This window comes from Arvicanthis niloticus, chromosome 11, assembly GCF_011762505.2.
Source record: "Arvicanthis niloticus isolate mArvNil1 chromosome 11, mArvNil1.pat.X, whole genome shotgun sequence".
Lineage (NCBI taxonomy): Eukaryota > Metazoa > Chordata > Mammalia > Rodentia > Muridae > Arvicanthis > Arvicanthis niloticus.
Window position 1 is genome coordinate 16,603,617 of NC_047668.1, and position 15,275 is coordinate 16,618,891.

At 42.1% G+C, this 15,275-nt stretch overlaps 1 protein-coding gene and 1 long non-coding RNA gene across 2 annotated transcripts; one reads left to right on the forward strand and one right to left on the reverse strand.

Moving 5' to 3' along the window:
* Positions 1-290: 290 nt before the first annotated feature.
* On the forward strand, positions 291-1,485 carry Gpr33 (G protein-coupled receptor 33). Its single transcript, XM_034514590.2, has one exon. The coding sequence runs from the start codon at positions 292-294 to the stop codon at positions 1,309-1,311; it is 1,020 nt and encodes a 339-aa protein (XP_034370481.1). The 5' UTR covers position 291; the 3' UTR covers positions 1,312-1,485.
* Positions 1,486-4,861: 3,376 nt separating this feature from the next.
* LOC143443953 (uncharacterized) lies at positions 4,862-7,744 on the reverse strand. Its single transcript, XR_013113411.1, has 2 exons — positions 6,398-7,744; positions 4,862-6,149 (listed from the first exon to the last, which is right to left on the reverse strand). It is a non-coding gene; the product is annotated as an uncharacterized LOC143443953 (long non-coding RNA).
* Positions 7,745-15,275: the final 7,531 nt, after the last annotated feature.

Sequence of the window (15,275 nt, forward strand, 5' to 3'; positions counted from 1 at the left end):
GTCTGAGTATTTGTATTTTTAAAACAACATTGATCTGATACACCGCCCGTCTGAGTATTTGTATTTTTAAAACAACATTGATCTGATATTAATTCCTGATAAAGAGTAGGCATTAGAAAATAATTGATAAGCATTAAATATTATGCTTGCCACTATTCAAATATTACCCTTCAGATTACTGCTATACCAAAGTTAATATTTTAATTACTTCATTTAATCTTTGTTGCTGTTCTTTTTTTTGTTTTGTTTTGTTTTGTTTTTGTTAATTCTGTTCTCCCTCCATAGGTAACTATGGATTGGATCAACTCCTCCAGTCATGTGACCAATGTGTCTACCTCATTAACAAACAGCACTGGTGTTTTAACTCCTGCCCCCAAAACAATCATTGCTGCTTCTTTGTTCATGTCATTTATAATCGGTGCCATCAGCAATGGCCTCTATCTATGGATGCTGAAATTCAAGATGCAAAGGACTGTCAATACGCTCTTATTTTTCCATCTCATTCTCTCCTACTTTATTTCTACGTTGATTCTGCCCTTCATGGCCACCTCCTTCCTTCAGGACAATCACTGGGCCTTTGGAAGTGTCTTGTGCAAAGTCTTCAACAGCACTTTGTCGGTGAGCATGTTTGCCTCTGTTTTCTTCCTCTCGGCCATCAGTGTTGACCGCTATTACCTCATTCTTCATCCAGTGTGGTCCCAGCAGCACCGAACCCCACGCTGGGCTTCCCGAATTGCCTTGAGAATCTGGATTTCTGCCACTATCCTCAGCATACCCTATTTGGTTTTCAGGAAGACACACGATGACCATAAAGGAAGAATTAAATGCCAGAATAACTACATTGTGTCTATTGACTGGGAAAGCAAAGAGCATCAGACATTAGGGCAACAGATTCACGCAGCCTGTTTCATTGGCCGATTCTTGCTGGGTTTCCTTCTGCCTTTCCTTGTCATCATCTTTTGCTACAAACAAGTGGCCACCAAGATGAAAGAGAAGGGACTCTTTAAATCCAGCAAGCCCTTCAAAGTCATGCTGACTGCTGTCATCTCTTTCTTTGTGTGTTGGATGCCCTACCATGTACACAGTGGCTTGGTCCTCACTAAGAGCCAGCCACTCCCTTTACACTTGACACTGGGACTTGCAGTGGTGACTATTTCTTTTAATACTGTGGTTTCTCCCATTCTCTATCTATTCACTGGGGAGAATTTCAAGGTTTTCAAGAAATCTATTCTCGCTTTATTTAAGTCAACATTCAGTGATGACTCTTCTGCAGAAAGGACACAAACCCTGAACTCGGAAACTGAACTTTAAATTCTGGATCCTTTGGGCTGGAGTGATGGCTCCGTGATTAAGAATCCTTGCTGATCTTCTATTGGAATTCAGTTCCCAATACTCATATCTGTCTATAACCCCCAGTTCCTAGAAATCTAGCATCTCTGTCTGGCCTCCATGGGCACCCACATGCACACAAGAGACACACACCCATGTACAGAAATAATAAAATTAATATTTTTAAAAATAAACTCTGGATCCTTAAACTCTGTCATTTATACCACTAAAGTTAAATTCTCTGATTTTGTATTCTATTCTACATATCCCAGTTAAACATCTACTGTCTGTTCTAATTAGATCTGTAAAAATTAAACACAGTTCCAATAGGTTGGCAGGATCACCCAGCGGGTAAAGGCACTTGCTGTCAGGCCTGAAAACCTGAGTTTGATCCCTGGGACCCACATGGTGGAAAGAGAGAACCAATAGAACCAACCCTTGCAAGTTTTTCTCTGACTTACACACACACACTCACACACACACACACACACACACACACACACACACACACGTAACTTAAAATTTTAATTGAAAAATAATATTAATAATGCAACCCCCAAGAAAAGAAGCAACAGGCCAGGATGGAAATATAGTTTGAATTTTTTTGCTTTTTTTTTCTCAATTCTTTTTTTACTGTGGTAAGAAGACAGGCAGCATAAAACTTGGCATTTGCTCTATTTACTGGGTACTTTGTTGACATTATATTTGCAATGTTGTAAAACCATTACCACTCTCTCTTGCCAAAAAAAAAAAAAAAAAAATTGTCTCCCCAAAGAGAAACTCTGTATTCATTAGGTAACCACTCTCCCTCCTCCTACCCCAGGCCCTGTGCCTCCTGACTGACAGCTTTCTGTCTCAGCGTGTTCTCCTGCTGGGGATACATAGTCCACGAAGGAACTCATGTTTGTCCTTTTGTCTCTGGCTCACTTCCCTTATCATAATGCATAATACCATAATGTTTATCTACATAATAAAGTATTTCAGAACTTCCTTCTCTTCTAAGTCTGCATTATAGTCCCTTGTATATAAATGCACATATAAAAAATCTATCCTCATCTTTTGAGTATTGTAAATTATGTTACTTATAAGCATTTGTGTGCAAGTATGTGCACCTTTTTTTTTTCCATTTGTTGTGGTACTTACCTTAAGAGAGAATTACTGGCTCCAATGATATTCCCATGTTTAATGTTTTCAGGAGCCATTTACAGTTTATACCATATTAATTCCTACTTGAACTGTGTAAAGGTCTGTTTCCACACATCTTCATCTCATTTGGTGTTTTCCTTCTACATTTATTGTCATTTGGGTTTAAACAGTTCACATGTGATTCTTAACCTCTTTTTTTAGATTTATTTATCTGCATTTTATGTATACATGTATGTAGTAGTTTGAATATGCTTGGTCCAGTGAATGGCACTATTTGGAAGTGTGACCTTGTTGGAGTAGGTGTGATCTTGTTGGAGGAAGTATGTCACTGTAGGTATGTATGTATGTCACTTTGAGACCCTCCTCTAGATTGACCTGGAAGCCAGTCTTCTGTTTGTCTTTGGAACAAGATGCAGAACTCTCAGCTCCTTCTCCAGAACCATGCCTGCCTGAATGCTGCCATGCTTTCTGCCTTGATAATAACTAACTGATCCTCTAAACCTGTAAGGCAGCCCCAATAAATATTGTCCTTTATAAGAGTTGCCTTGGTCATGGTGTCTCTTTACAGCAATAAAACCCTAACTAAGACTAAGTGTTTGACTGCAAATATGCATGTGTACAACATATATGCAGATGTCTGTGGAAGCCAGGAGAGAGCGTCAGATCTCCAGGAACTGGAGGTACAGGTGGTTGTAAGCCACCATGTAGAAAGTACAGATTGGGACTAGTGAGATGGCTCAGCAGTTAAGAGCACCGACTGCTCTTGAGGTCATGAGTTAAAATCCCAGCAACCACATGGTGACTCACAACCGTGTATAATGGGATCCGATGCACTCTTATGGGGTGTCTGAAGACAGCAACAGTGTACTCATATATAATAAATAAAAAACCTTTAGGCCAGAGAGAGAAGAAGAGAAGGAGGAAAGGGGGGAAAAAAGAGTAACTTGCAAAAAAATAAAAATGTCTACAATTGATTACTTAAAAAAAGAAAAAAGAAAGTACAGATTGGCTAAGGGAAGTGCTTGAAACACATTCACAAAATTTAACCTAAAAAGCCTTTAAATAGGATCACTTCAAGGAGGGAGTCACGCTGAGGAGACTAACTGAGAGGCGAGACTGCCAACACCCAAGGAGTAGCAACTCTTACACGTGGAAAATTAGAAAATAATTCCTCTCCTTCCCTTCCCACGAACACTAATTTACACATTCTGCCAATCGGAAACTAATGTGTGGTAAAGAGTTGCTGTTAACATGCAAATACACCTTTTAAGAAGGGAGAGTTTCATTCACAGGTTGATAGGGGTTTCTTTAGTCAGCTTCACACCCAGCAGAAGTGGCTCAACATGGTATTTAAAATATTAGACATTTTTATTGTGGCCTGAAATAAAAAAGAAGATACAGCTATAGTTAGAGGTCAAGCCTGAAGCAAAGTTTGTTGGCCCCAAAGGCAATATACCATCTGTCAGAAAAGAGCTTAGAAAGGGAGAGGGGAGCGGGTGTGTGGACTAGAAACTCACCTGCTGAGTCGGTAAAACCTACCCAGAGGTGATAGGACCTGAGAAACCATCCTGGTACAAATTTAGGGTACTGAACACCTTGTCTTTTCTCCCTAAATTAGGGGACAGTCCCCCAGTCTAGTTTAGTTCTAGCTTTCCAAGCAAAGACACCCCCTCAATGCCAGCACATCCTTCCCCCCACTGAAAGGCAGGAGGGTAAAAGTATCGTGGTTTAGAAAGAAGTGAGTTTTTCTAAGAGCCTCCTTCTCACTAAGTTCTGAGCTCTGTAGGAAAACGGGGCAGAAGCCTCCTCAAACATCTCCACACCTGGCTCATCACCTGACAGGAACGTTTACTGGGAATTGAATAAACATGAGACTGCAGCTCTAGGCTAACTCTGGGGTAGGCTTTTTTTTTTTTTCTGTGTGTAGGGTCTTGAGAGTGATCTTACTGAGGCATGGTGAGCGCTGTGGCAGAAACACAGGTGAACGTATTTGTTTCCTTCCATGGTGTCAAGATGTATTGCATAGTAATAATGTGCGGTGCCTAAAGCTCCTTTTGCTGTAGGTAAACACAGGTTCCCTTATTAAAGTCTTAATTTTCGATTTTTACTCTCAGATAACATATTCTACATCACAGTGAGAGACAGAGAGGAAGACATAGTGGTTGAAAAGACAAGGAAGCATGAGGAGCCAATGCTGAGACTGATGCAAAGGAGCCATGTAGGCTGCAGACGGCAGGAGATGACCAGCCAGCCGAGGTCTCTGGAGTCATCCTCTGGAGTGAGGATGTTGCTGTTCTTGGCTGCAGGCTCAGAAATGAGCCTGAGTTGAGTCCAGCTTCCAAAGTCAAAGGACAACAAGGACAGACAACCAAATGGATAACATATGTCTTAGTACAGGTTTTATTTCTGTGGAGAGACACTATGATGAAAGCAACTTTCATAAAGAACAACATTTAGTTGAGGCTGGCTTACAGTTCAGAGGTTCAGTCCATTATCATCACAGTGAAAAGTATGGCAGCGTCCAGGCCAACACGGTGCTGGAGAAGGAGCTGAGAGTTCTACATCTTGATCCAAAGGCAGCCAGGAGGAGACTCTTCCATACTGGGCAGAACCTGAGCATAGGAGACCTCAAAGCCTACCTCCGTAGTGGCATACTTCCTCTAACGAGGTCACACCTGCTCTAATAAGGCCACACCTCATAATAGTGCCACTCCCTATGACCAAGTATCCAAACACATGAGTCTGTTAGGACCAGACCTATCAAACAACCACAATATAGATAGACAACAGGTCCAGAAGAGCAAACAGGAGAATAGGCAGACAGCCATTGGAGTAGCCCATGTCAGGTTCCAGGGACACTCTGGTGTTTTCTGCCTGTCAATCCCTTGCTCCATATACCAGGTGGCCAGATGACAGATTAGTAGGGTCATTTCCACAGCAATATTAAGTGTCCACCTGCATACAGACTCCAGGTGAGAGTGTAGCAAACTTTCCTTGGTCTGGTGTTTCTTGCAGGTTCTTGACCCTAGTTGTCCTGATATGATTTTAAGTCTGGCTCATGTACCTCTACAGTCCCAATTCATACTGACAAGTTTATAGTGTCACCTTTCTTCTTGCTTCAGGAATAAGCCATTTATCAATCTGTGTTAGGTGAGTGGTGCAAGTTCATGTCCCCATTCTGGTGCATAGTCATCTTCTAACCTCAATATGCTTGTTAAATATGCTTGTAAAATGGAGTCTTACAGGGCAAGGTATAAACTGAGAAATCTCTGTTTGCATGATATAGAGCCACTTCAAGTAGGACACCGCCTGATATCAACATTAAAGACCAATAGTCTATTTCTTGCTTCCTTCTTCAATGTGACCAAACAAGCAGGGAGTCTGATAAGATTGTTCTCCATCTCCATCTCAGGCAAACGCCTCTGAGGTTTAGGTAAGGATGAACAATTCACTACTGCAGTTTCTATTATTCAGTCAGTAAGCCATAAGTTTACTATAAGATTCAAAGACGATAAAAATTGTTCATTAGACGCTGGAGAGATGGCTCAGTGGTTAAGAGCACTGGCTGCTCTTACAAGGACCCAGGTTCAGAGCCCAGCATTGCATGGTAGCTCACAAGCATGGCTAACTCCAGTTCTAGGGGACCAAGTACTTCTTCTGATCTCTGCAGGTTCCTAGATGTAGGAGGTACACATATACTCAGGCACATACATATACACATAAAAGTAAAAAATATTTTAGGTGGTCCATTTTATCTTTTTACATGTCAAATCGAATGTGATTCTAAGTGCCCTTCTGTGACCTAGAAGATTCCAGGAGACCCCTAAAGCTCTGGGTTCTTAGTAGACCCCACTAATGTGCCTATTCAAGCCTTCATACTCTGTGGAAGTTACCAGTTTCACCTGTTCAGGCCATCACTCACCAGATCATACAGGAGACTTGACTCCTAGGCTCAGACTCCAGCAGCCATTTTCCTTGAGTGTCTTGCCTTATCTCCAGTGGATGGGAAATAAAGAGGCAAGAAGGGAAGCCAAAGACTGAGACTTATCTCACCAAGATAACCCACGAGGTCCACTTTCAATTCCCTGAGCTCTTGGTGAAACTCAGGATATGTTAACAGCAGCTATTATCATCGTCGCAGCAGTCATCTTCCAACACAACCAAGTCAAAAATGTCCATTGTGGCCTTTAAGAGAACTCAAGTCAGTGTACCAGACATGTTTCAACCACCTTCCAAACTGTCACGCAAGCATCCATCGTCACGTTCCCTATCCTGACTAAGTCAAAGACATGCATCCTTTGCTCGCTCTCTCCTAGAGGGGTCATCTGGCCTGGCTTTGCATCATGGGGAGCAAAGGTTACCCGTGGGAGTGAAGTTCTGAGTGGATGTGTGCTGTTAACACGGACATAGCCATTAAATGACTATAACCTCAGACCTATAAGGAAATTGCAAAACCTTCTTGTTACTGTAATATTTTAAAACGGCAGCACCCAATCTGTCTTGTGGGACGGGGCTGCCATCTTCCCGACTAGGCAAGGCCTGAGGCCTCAAGTGGCTGTGTGCTCTCGCTGCTGCTCGGAGCAGGCTGCCGGCTCAGGCGGGCCAGAAGCACAGGCCCTGCCACCCAGAAGATGCCAGTGAGGGAGATGGTTCCGCCAATCTTCCATTCTGTCTCTAAAGGCTGGGCTGAGCCCAGACCATCCCAACATCCACTCTGTACCTGGTAGAAATGAGACACTAATGTTTAAAGATTATCCAATAGCTTTATATATTTGGTAATGCTCAAATAACAAGAAGCCCACACAATTAGAGGTGTTACTCAATACCTAACCTAGCTACCTAAGACTGCTGGAGACACGCGTACATGCGCCGCCATTTTCCCCTCCTCTTGTCCTCCTTCCTCCTAGCTCCTCCTCTTCCTCTCCTTACTCCTCCCACATTCGCTCCTCCCAAAATACCGAGTTTAATGTAGCAGGAAATATACCTGCTACACCTTCCCTTCTAACACCCCTCTCTGACCAGGGCAAGGGTCAATTTGGAGAGAATTGCATTAATTTGGAAAGAATTTCTTACTTTAAAATTTCTGTAAATACACTTTCTCAGAATGGTATATATAAAGTACATTTTGATTGTTGATGATGCCCCGTATGTTAAGTTTGCCTTAAGCTGCCTTTGTACATACTTTGAGTTTGGCCTTGAGCTTTCCTTAGTACACAACAAAGTGTAGCCTGACTTGATGTGTGAACAGGCTATAAGCTACTCTTCTAAGAAGTAGATGAGTGAGCAGCTTGGCCAACCCTGCTCAAAGAAGACAAATATGAGCTATAGCGACCCTCTGGCTGTAATGTAACCTACCCATGGAGTAGGGCAAGATATTCTGAAACTTTTTTTTTTTTAACCTGGATTCCTGCTTAATTCTAAAAACACAAAACAATTAATATTTGTAAAACTATTAGCAGTAAATAAGTGCTGGGGGAACAAGAGTCATTTTCTTGACTAGTGTAATTGGTAAATTAGCCCACTGGTTGCCACTGGCAAATCGCCCATGCTCCAGTAAATATCCCTAAACCTATTAGTAAAAGCAGGCCTTAATTACACTCCGTGGTTCACAGAAATTCAATACTGAAAGCAGGGGAGGAAGTTATTGGGAAGAAGGTCCTCCACATGGAGAATGATCTGCGATAGCCATGCCTTGGGTTTCAAGCATGTGTGAGTTCATTAAGTGTGTCAAAAGCAACGGTTGAGAAATAAAAAAGCAGAAAGAGAGAAAAAGCATAAAACTGGGTGCTTACAACATCCAGCAGAAGTGCCTTGGGGAGCCTGATAGAGCTATCGAGCAAAAGTAAAAGAACAAATAGCAAACCACGTGGCTGCACATATCAGCAACCCATCCCCACTGAAAGCACCTTTTATAGAAAGACTTATTTTTGTTTTATGTATGAACGTTTGCCTACATGTATGTCTGCATATCATGTGTGTGCCTGGTGCCCTCCAAGCCAGAAGAGGGCATTGAGTCACCTGGAACTGAAGTTATGGAAAGTTGCAAGCCACCATGTAAGTTCGGGGAAATGAGCCCAGGTCCTCTGCAAGAACAGCAAGTGCCCCTAACTTCTGGGCCATCTCTCTAGCCACTGTGAACATTTTTGTACTGTGGGATAAAATATGGTTACCTCTGCTGGAAACTGTTTGCCTTTTTCTGTTCTTTAAGGCAACATTTTTTTAAAATAAATCTATTTATTTTATGTATGTTAGTACATTGTAGTTCTCTTCAAACATACCAGAAGAGGGCACCAGTTCTCATTACAGATGATTGTGAGCCACCATGTAGTTGCTGGGAATTGAACTCAGGACCTCTGGAAGAGCAGTTGAGTGCTCTTAACCACTGAGCCATCTCTCCAGCCCTAGGGCAATATTTTTAATATTCCTATTTGCGTGTTCCTTTTCTCCCGTTACAGAAGCAGGAGGCCAGACTGACCCGGGACGGAGCAGACACTTGCCAACAGGCCAACCTGATGAAGGCATTTTCTCAGTTGAAGTTCCCTCTTCCCAGATGACCCAATCTGTGTCAAACTGACAGCAACTAGCCAGCATGGAGAGACAGAGGGATCCCTGTAGCTCACTGTCAGACCAGCTTATTCTAATTGGCAAGCTCCTGTCTTAAAGAAGTTGAATGGGGTTTCTGAGGATGACACCTGAAGCAGTCCTTCAGCCTCCACGTGCATGCAAACCTCCACCCACATGTTCACCCACACATACGCAAACATGAATTTAAAAAGGAGGAGAAGGAAAAGGAGAAGGAGAAGGAGAAGGAGGAGGAGGAGGAGGAGGAGGAGGAGGAGGAGGAGGAGGAAGAGGAGGAGGTGGTGGTGGTTCAGGGATGAAGAGAGATGGCTCAGTAGTTAAGAGCACTTGCTGTTCCCCCAGAGTACCTAGGTTTAATTCTCAGCACCCATGGGGTAGCTCACAGACATTGGTAACTCTAATTCCAGGGAATCTGACATTCTCTTCTGGCCTCCTCCAGCACCAGGCATACACATGGTATAAAACATTATACATGTAAAAAAAAATTTTTTTAAACATTTTATTTAAATTCATTTAAAATGTTTAAAGAAGGTCTGATATTGCTACAGCCTAGAGAGACTTGGTAACTAACTGTGAAGTAGAACGGGAGGTTAAGCCAATACAGGATGGTTCCTTCACTCAGGGAAATCTGGATAGATTATGGAGAGCTGATTCTTCATTTGTGGCAAATGACGTAACTGGAGATGCCTGGTGGGAAACTGAGAAAACAGGCAAGGACACCTGAAAGCTCTCTATACTAATTCTGCAACATTTTGAAATCCGAATTTATTCCTTTAAAAAAAAAATGAGAGATAGAATCAAGGTGCAGTCAAAATGAGAATGCTGAAAACAAGGTTAGCAGTAAATCTAAAACCAACAGAGATGAAAACAAGCAAAGCAAACAAAAAACAAATAAAACGTGCCACCAGTCAGTATCTACAGGGTAGCATTCCACTATAGTTTTCCATGCAGATAGGGAGAATTTGAGAATGGAAATCTCTACCAAATTGGGAGGCATTCTGGTTGCAGACAAATTCTACACAACACTACAGGATCAAGAACTACTACTCAGAGCTCCAACATCCATTGAAAATATAGCCAGAAATCTCTTTGGCCCAGTTTATAGTTGTTCATAATTTTATTTCTGAAAGAGTTACAGGCACCAAGATTCTAAAACAAGTTACCCTGGCTTGGGAAAGGCTAACAGACATATGCAAAAACTCAGAAAATCCTGGCACGCTTTTGTAAGTTGTCACAACTCTATAAACTAAAAAGCAAAAGATCAAGGTAATTTATCAGCCCATCATAGGAAACCCCTACAGATTGCCAGAGACATACATTATTGCCTTAGAGTTAAAATCATTTGCAATATTCTGCTACCTAGGCAACACACCAGCAAATAAATGCAATAATAAAACAGGCGTTTAAAACAGAAGTTAAACAACATGGAAAAAGTCTTTGGCTAAATTAAGATGCCGCCCTGCAGCAAAATAAACGGCTGTGATGGGACTCCTGTTCTTGGACTTTTGCTCACAAGCTCTCATTACTGGTCATCAAGCTGTGGGCGTGGCTCAGCGGTGAGACACTGTGGGCGTGGCTCAGTGGCAGAACTGTTTACTTTGCCAGGGTCAAGTCTGGATTGGGTCTCTAGCACTGAAAATACAAATAAATAAAAATCTGTTTCCTCTTCCTCGTAGTCTTCATGTGGATGGCAAATTGGTCAGAATTCACATGGGGCCTTCACAGCTGACTTTCAGGTACCTTGGTGGACAGCTTCCTTCCAAAGACTCATTTAATAAAAATCTCCCAAAGTGAAATGTGCATGGGCCAAATCAGACTACCCAAAGCATCTCTGTGTTGCTGGTGTATGCATACTTGACAGAAACTTTCAATTGTTGCTTTTATAAATACAGTTTTGTTAGCATTATCTGATTGACCTCGGTGGATAATTGTTCTGTATTCCTAAACTACAATAATTACTCTTTACAGGTACAGGCCAAACTGTTCTTACAAAATAGCCGCTTTGTGATTAGAAAAGCTAGGTCTAGGAGTGAGGTGTATTTTGCAAGGGATGTACAGTAAATGTTTGTCTCCTTCTGCTGTGGAAATAAATACGCCGAGGCAGCCAGCTTTCTGGATCGTCATCACGAGCCCTTTCAGACTTACAGTTTTCTGTAAACCAGGTCTATCAACTCCCACTTTCTGCCTTGCAGCTGAGTTCAGTCAGTGGGAGAAACCACAGAAAGCCAAATGGAAGGAGCCGGGAAACACGTTTACATGCGGCATGTTTATGTGGACGGTCGCAGTTCCTGTCAAATGTCTCCTCCAGCTCCAGATCTTCCCCTGAGTCCTTCAGAATGGTGACTGCTCCCTCCTGTCGCTAGTCCTAGTCCTCCATTATCCCACACTGGTTTGGTTTAACCTTTCACCTGACTGCTTACTGGTCCCATCATTCAACTCTCTTCAGCCACCCCTCTAAACTGTGCCATCTTCATCCTGTCAGGACAGACACTTTGAAAGTTCTTTCCAAGCCAAGATTTCTTCTGCCATTAAATAGAATCTTAGGAATCTGGTTTTATATCGTATAGTGAACATAGAACTGCTTCTTCCAAAGTCCTCAAAGCCACTTTCATGTGTAGAGACTTCACAGTCAACCACTCACAGTCCTGGTGGCCTTTCACTTTTCAACAAAGCAAAATAACCCTGGGTGCTGGGGAAATCACTTCGTGATTAAAATCACTGGCTGCTCTTCCAGAGGACTTTGGTTCAAGTCCTGTTACCCACATGGCGGCTCACAACCATGCGCAGCTCTGGTTCCAGAGGACCTGATGCTTTCTTCTGAAGCCATAGGCACCAGACATGCACAAGGTGCACATGCAGGCAAAACGCTCGTACACATTTTTAAAAGAACAAGAAAAGAAGAGAAAGTCTCCTCACAGTATGCCCTTTTGATGTCTAAATAACAGCATCTCTGATCAACAGTATAGAATACCCTACTCTACATCTCTTGAGGAGCCTAGCCCTGGAGTTACTCTGTTATGCAGCACTTCTTAAACGCCTAGGTGAGAGATTTCTTAGGACCCTGTGAAGTAAGCCAAGGTCACAGACTGTAATTTGCAGACTGCAAATACCCAGTGAGTATACTGGAGCCCCATCGTCTCTGAGGACTCGTTTTCATTTGGGGGGTGTATTGAGACATTCTTTTTTTTAATCAAGGGACAATTTAAGAAATTGCCCTGAACCATCTGATACCACATTTTCTGTAAGGTTCAGTGGATTTCTTGTTTTTCATTGTTAGTACTTAGAGTCATATTTAAGTGTCCACCATAGAAATACAGTTTTTTCTCTCTCCTTTGTTCTGACTCTTCATCCACTAAGCACTGTGCTAACATCTGTGTCGTTACACAGGGCTTTGAGTACTTCCTACAGCAAGCTAATAGAGACAGTCAGGATATGCTTCCATATCCCACATTGCTAATAGAGACAGTCAGGATATGCTTCCATATCCCACATTGCTAATAGAGACAGTCAGGATATGCTCCCGTATCCCACACTGCTAATAGAGACAGTCAGGATATGCTCCCATATCCCACATTGCTAATAGAGACAGTCAGGATATGCTCCCATATCCCACATTGCTAATAGAGACAGTCAGGATATGCTCCTGTATCCCACATTGCTAATAGAGACAGTCAGGATATGCTCCCGTATCCCACATTGCTAATAGAGACAGTCAGGATATGTTCCCGTATCCCACACTGCTAATAGAGACAGTCAGGATATGCTCCCGTATCCCACATTGCTAATAGAGACAGTCAGGATATGCACCTGTATCCCACATTTGGAGGGCAAAATGTGCCAATCATGCCCTATGTGAGATTTTTCCACTCTCTGTCATGGCAGTACATCTTATTATTCATAAATAAATTCGAATTCTGACTCTACTCTAGTGTTCTATGTATTTTAGTTCACATGAACCAATTTCTCATAACAAGATCATCTTCCCAAGCACTGATAAAGAAAACTTCTCTAGGCTTTGAAGCAGGAGGGTGGAGTCCATCCGCTTTCTGTAAAACAGGGGTACCTCTTCCAGGTGCACTTCTTATTAGCACAGCTCTCTGTAAAGCTGCAGGTAAGAGGCTCACTTTGGAGATAAATCACTGGAAAACCTCCAGTTACTCTGAGCACTAGGAAGCAGCCTCTGCTTCCTGTACACATCTTTCCTTCTTCAGGATCAGGAAGCTTGGTACCAACTGCACAAGATCCTTTAGACTTGGTCCCCAGGGCTCTCATATTTGTGAACTATTTTTGAATGCTAGAGTGTGGGATGACCAAACTGAATGAATTAAGCAACTGAAAACATGTTTCCATCAATTGTTACACCATCATAGGGAATAGAGAATTCACACACAATTGACTTATTATCCCTACGGCCCCTTTTATTACTGTAGCTGTTTGAAAATCATCCTTGCCCCAAAAGTAGTTTCTTCCTTCTTTTAAAATAATACTTATTTTTAAAGTTGTGTGTGTGTGTGTGTGTGTGTGTGTGTTTGCCTGCATGTACAATAAATGTCCCTGGAATTGGAGCTACAGGTGGTTGTGAGCCACCATGTAGGTGCTCATAAACAAACATGGTTCCTCCCCAAGAGTAGCAAGTGCTCTTAACCACTGATCTCAGGCATCCAAAAGTAATTCCTTACATATTCACAAGGCAAAGCAGACCTACGAGCCATTGTATCAGAATCCTCCTCTAATGCTGACCTGATGCTGTAGTTTCCCTTTATCTTGGAAGTAAATTGTACAACCTGCTTCCCCTTACATTAAATGGGATGTGCACGACTGTTTGACTTTCAAGAATTAAAACCAAGAACTGAGATGTAGCTCGGTTGGTAAAGCATTTGCCAGCTTGCACAGGGCCCTGGGTTCTATCCCCAGCACCACATAAGCTGGGAGTGGTAAAGCATACCTGTGATCCCAACACTCAGGAGGTGGAGGCAGGAGGATCAGGAATACTATCAAGAGTTCAGGGTTATCCTCTGGTACATGGTGGATTAAGGTCAGCCTGGAATATAAGACCTTGTCTCAAAAAACATAGTGTCCCTATGTACTATATCAGAATTCCAGCCAAAAATGACCATCTTAACGAGTCAATGTACTCTAGTGTAACTTACTAATGCAATTTAATTTTCTGTACTATTTATTGATTTATTCAAATTTTGCTATCCTATTGCCTGCATGCCCTACTTCCATGAATTCTCTGTGAGAACAATTTTCATAAAATAGAACACAGAAAGAAAATGCTTGCTTTAATGTCTACTCGTTACTGCCCTCTGCAGGCAGAAGAAAAGAATACGTGGATAGATTTTTTTTTTTTTTTTTTTTTTTAAACTAACATTCTCAGCCTAAGAGATTCTCACTCAATGGCAAAGTTAAAAGTAACTGGTGATTTTTTGAGACACTAACCACTAACAATCAAACACTATGTAATCACAGAAGTCTTCAGGTCGTTCTTGTTGTGCAAAGACCCCTGGGAACTATACATCCTAATGACAAAAGCGCCTCCTATCTCTGGCCCTCACACAGGAATAAACACCAAAGTCTTCACTTACTCTGGGGCACAGCTTGGGTCTCTTGAGCAATGTTCCTTTCGATCTGTAAAATTGGAATCCCAATGCCTGAGTACAGACTCAATAGTTACAGTGACATACAGGTGCAGGCACGAACACTTCAACTTGTGAATGCTACACAAAAGACAGTCAACTTGGGAGACCCTATGACACAGCCATCAGAGATAATGTGAGAGTTTTCATTTTCTTTTTCCTAAAAGTGTTAGGGAGGCTGGAAGATAACCAGTCAGCAAACAGCTTCAGTTTGTGTACAAAGGCCCACTGATTATGCATGGATTAGTTTCCTCTAGTCACGCTACTTTGTATGGACAGCGACGCCGTCAGTGATGTCATCTTCTAAAACAAGAGACATGAATATATTGTGCCAACTGAGCCCAAATCAATGACCTGAGAAATGCAATCAGGGTAACGCTATTGTTTCCCTGCTAAACCCTCCTCATCTGCGAGAAATAAATGCTAATCCTATGCACTTTCACGGAATAGATTTCGTGGGAAAGAAAACCAAGCCCTGTTTACTTTTATTTACATTCTAATAAGTGCTTAAAGAAAATGGACCACAGAATTTGATGCCATTGTGTACATCAGAAAATGTAGGACTGTATAAGTATCAAA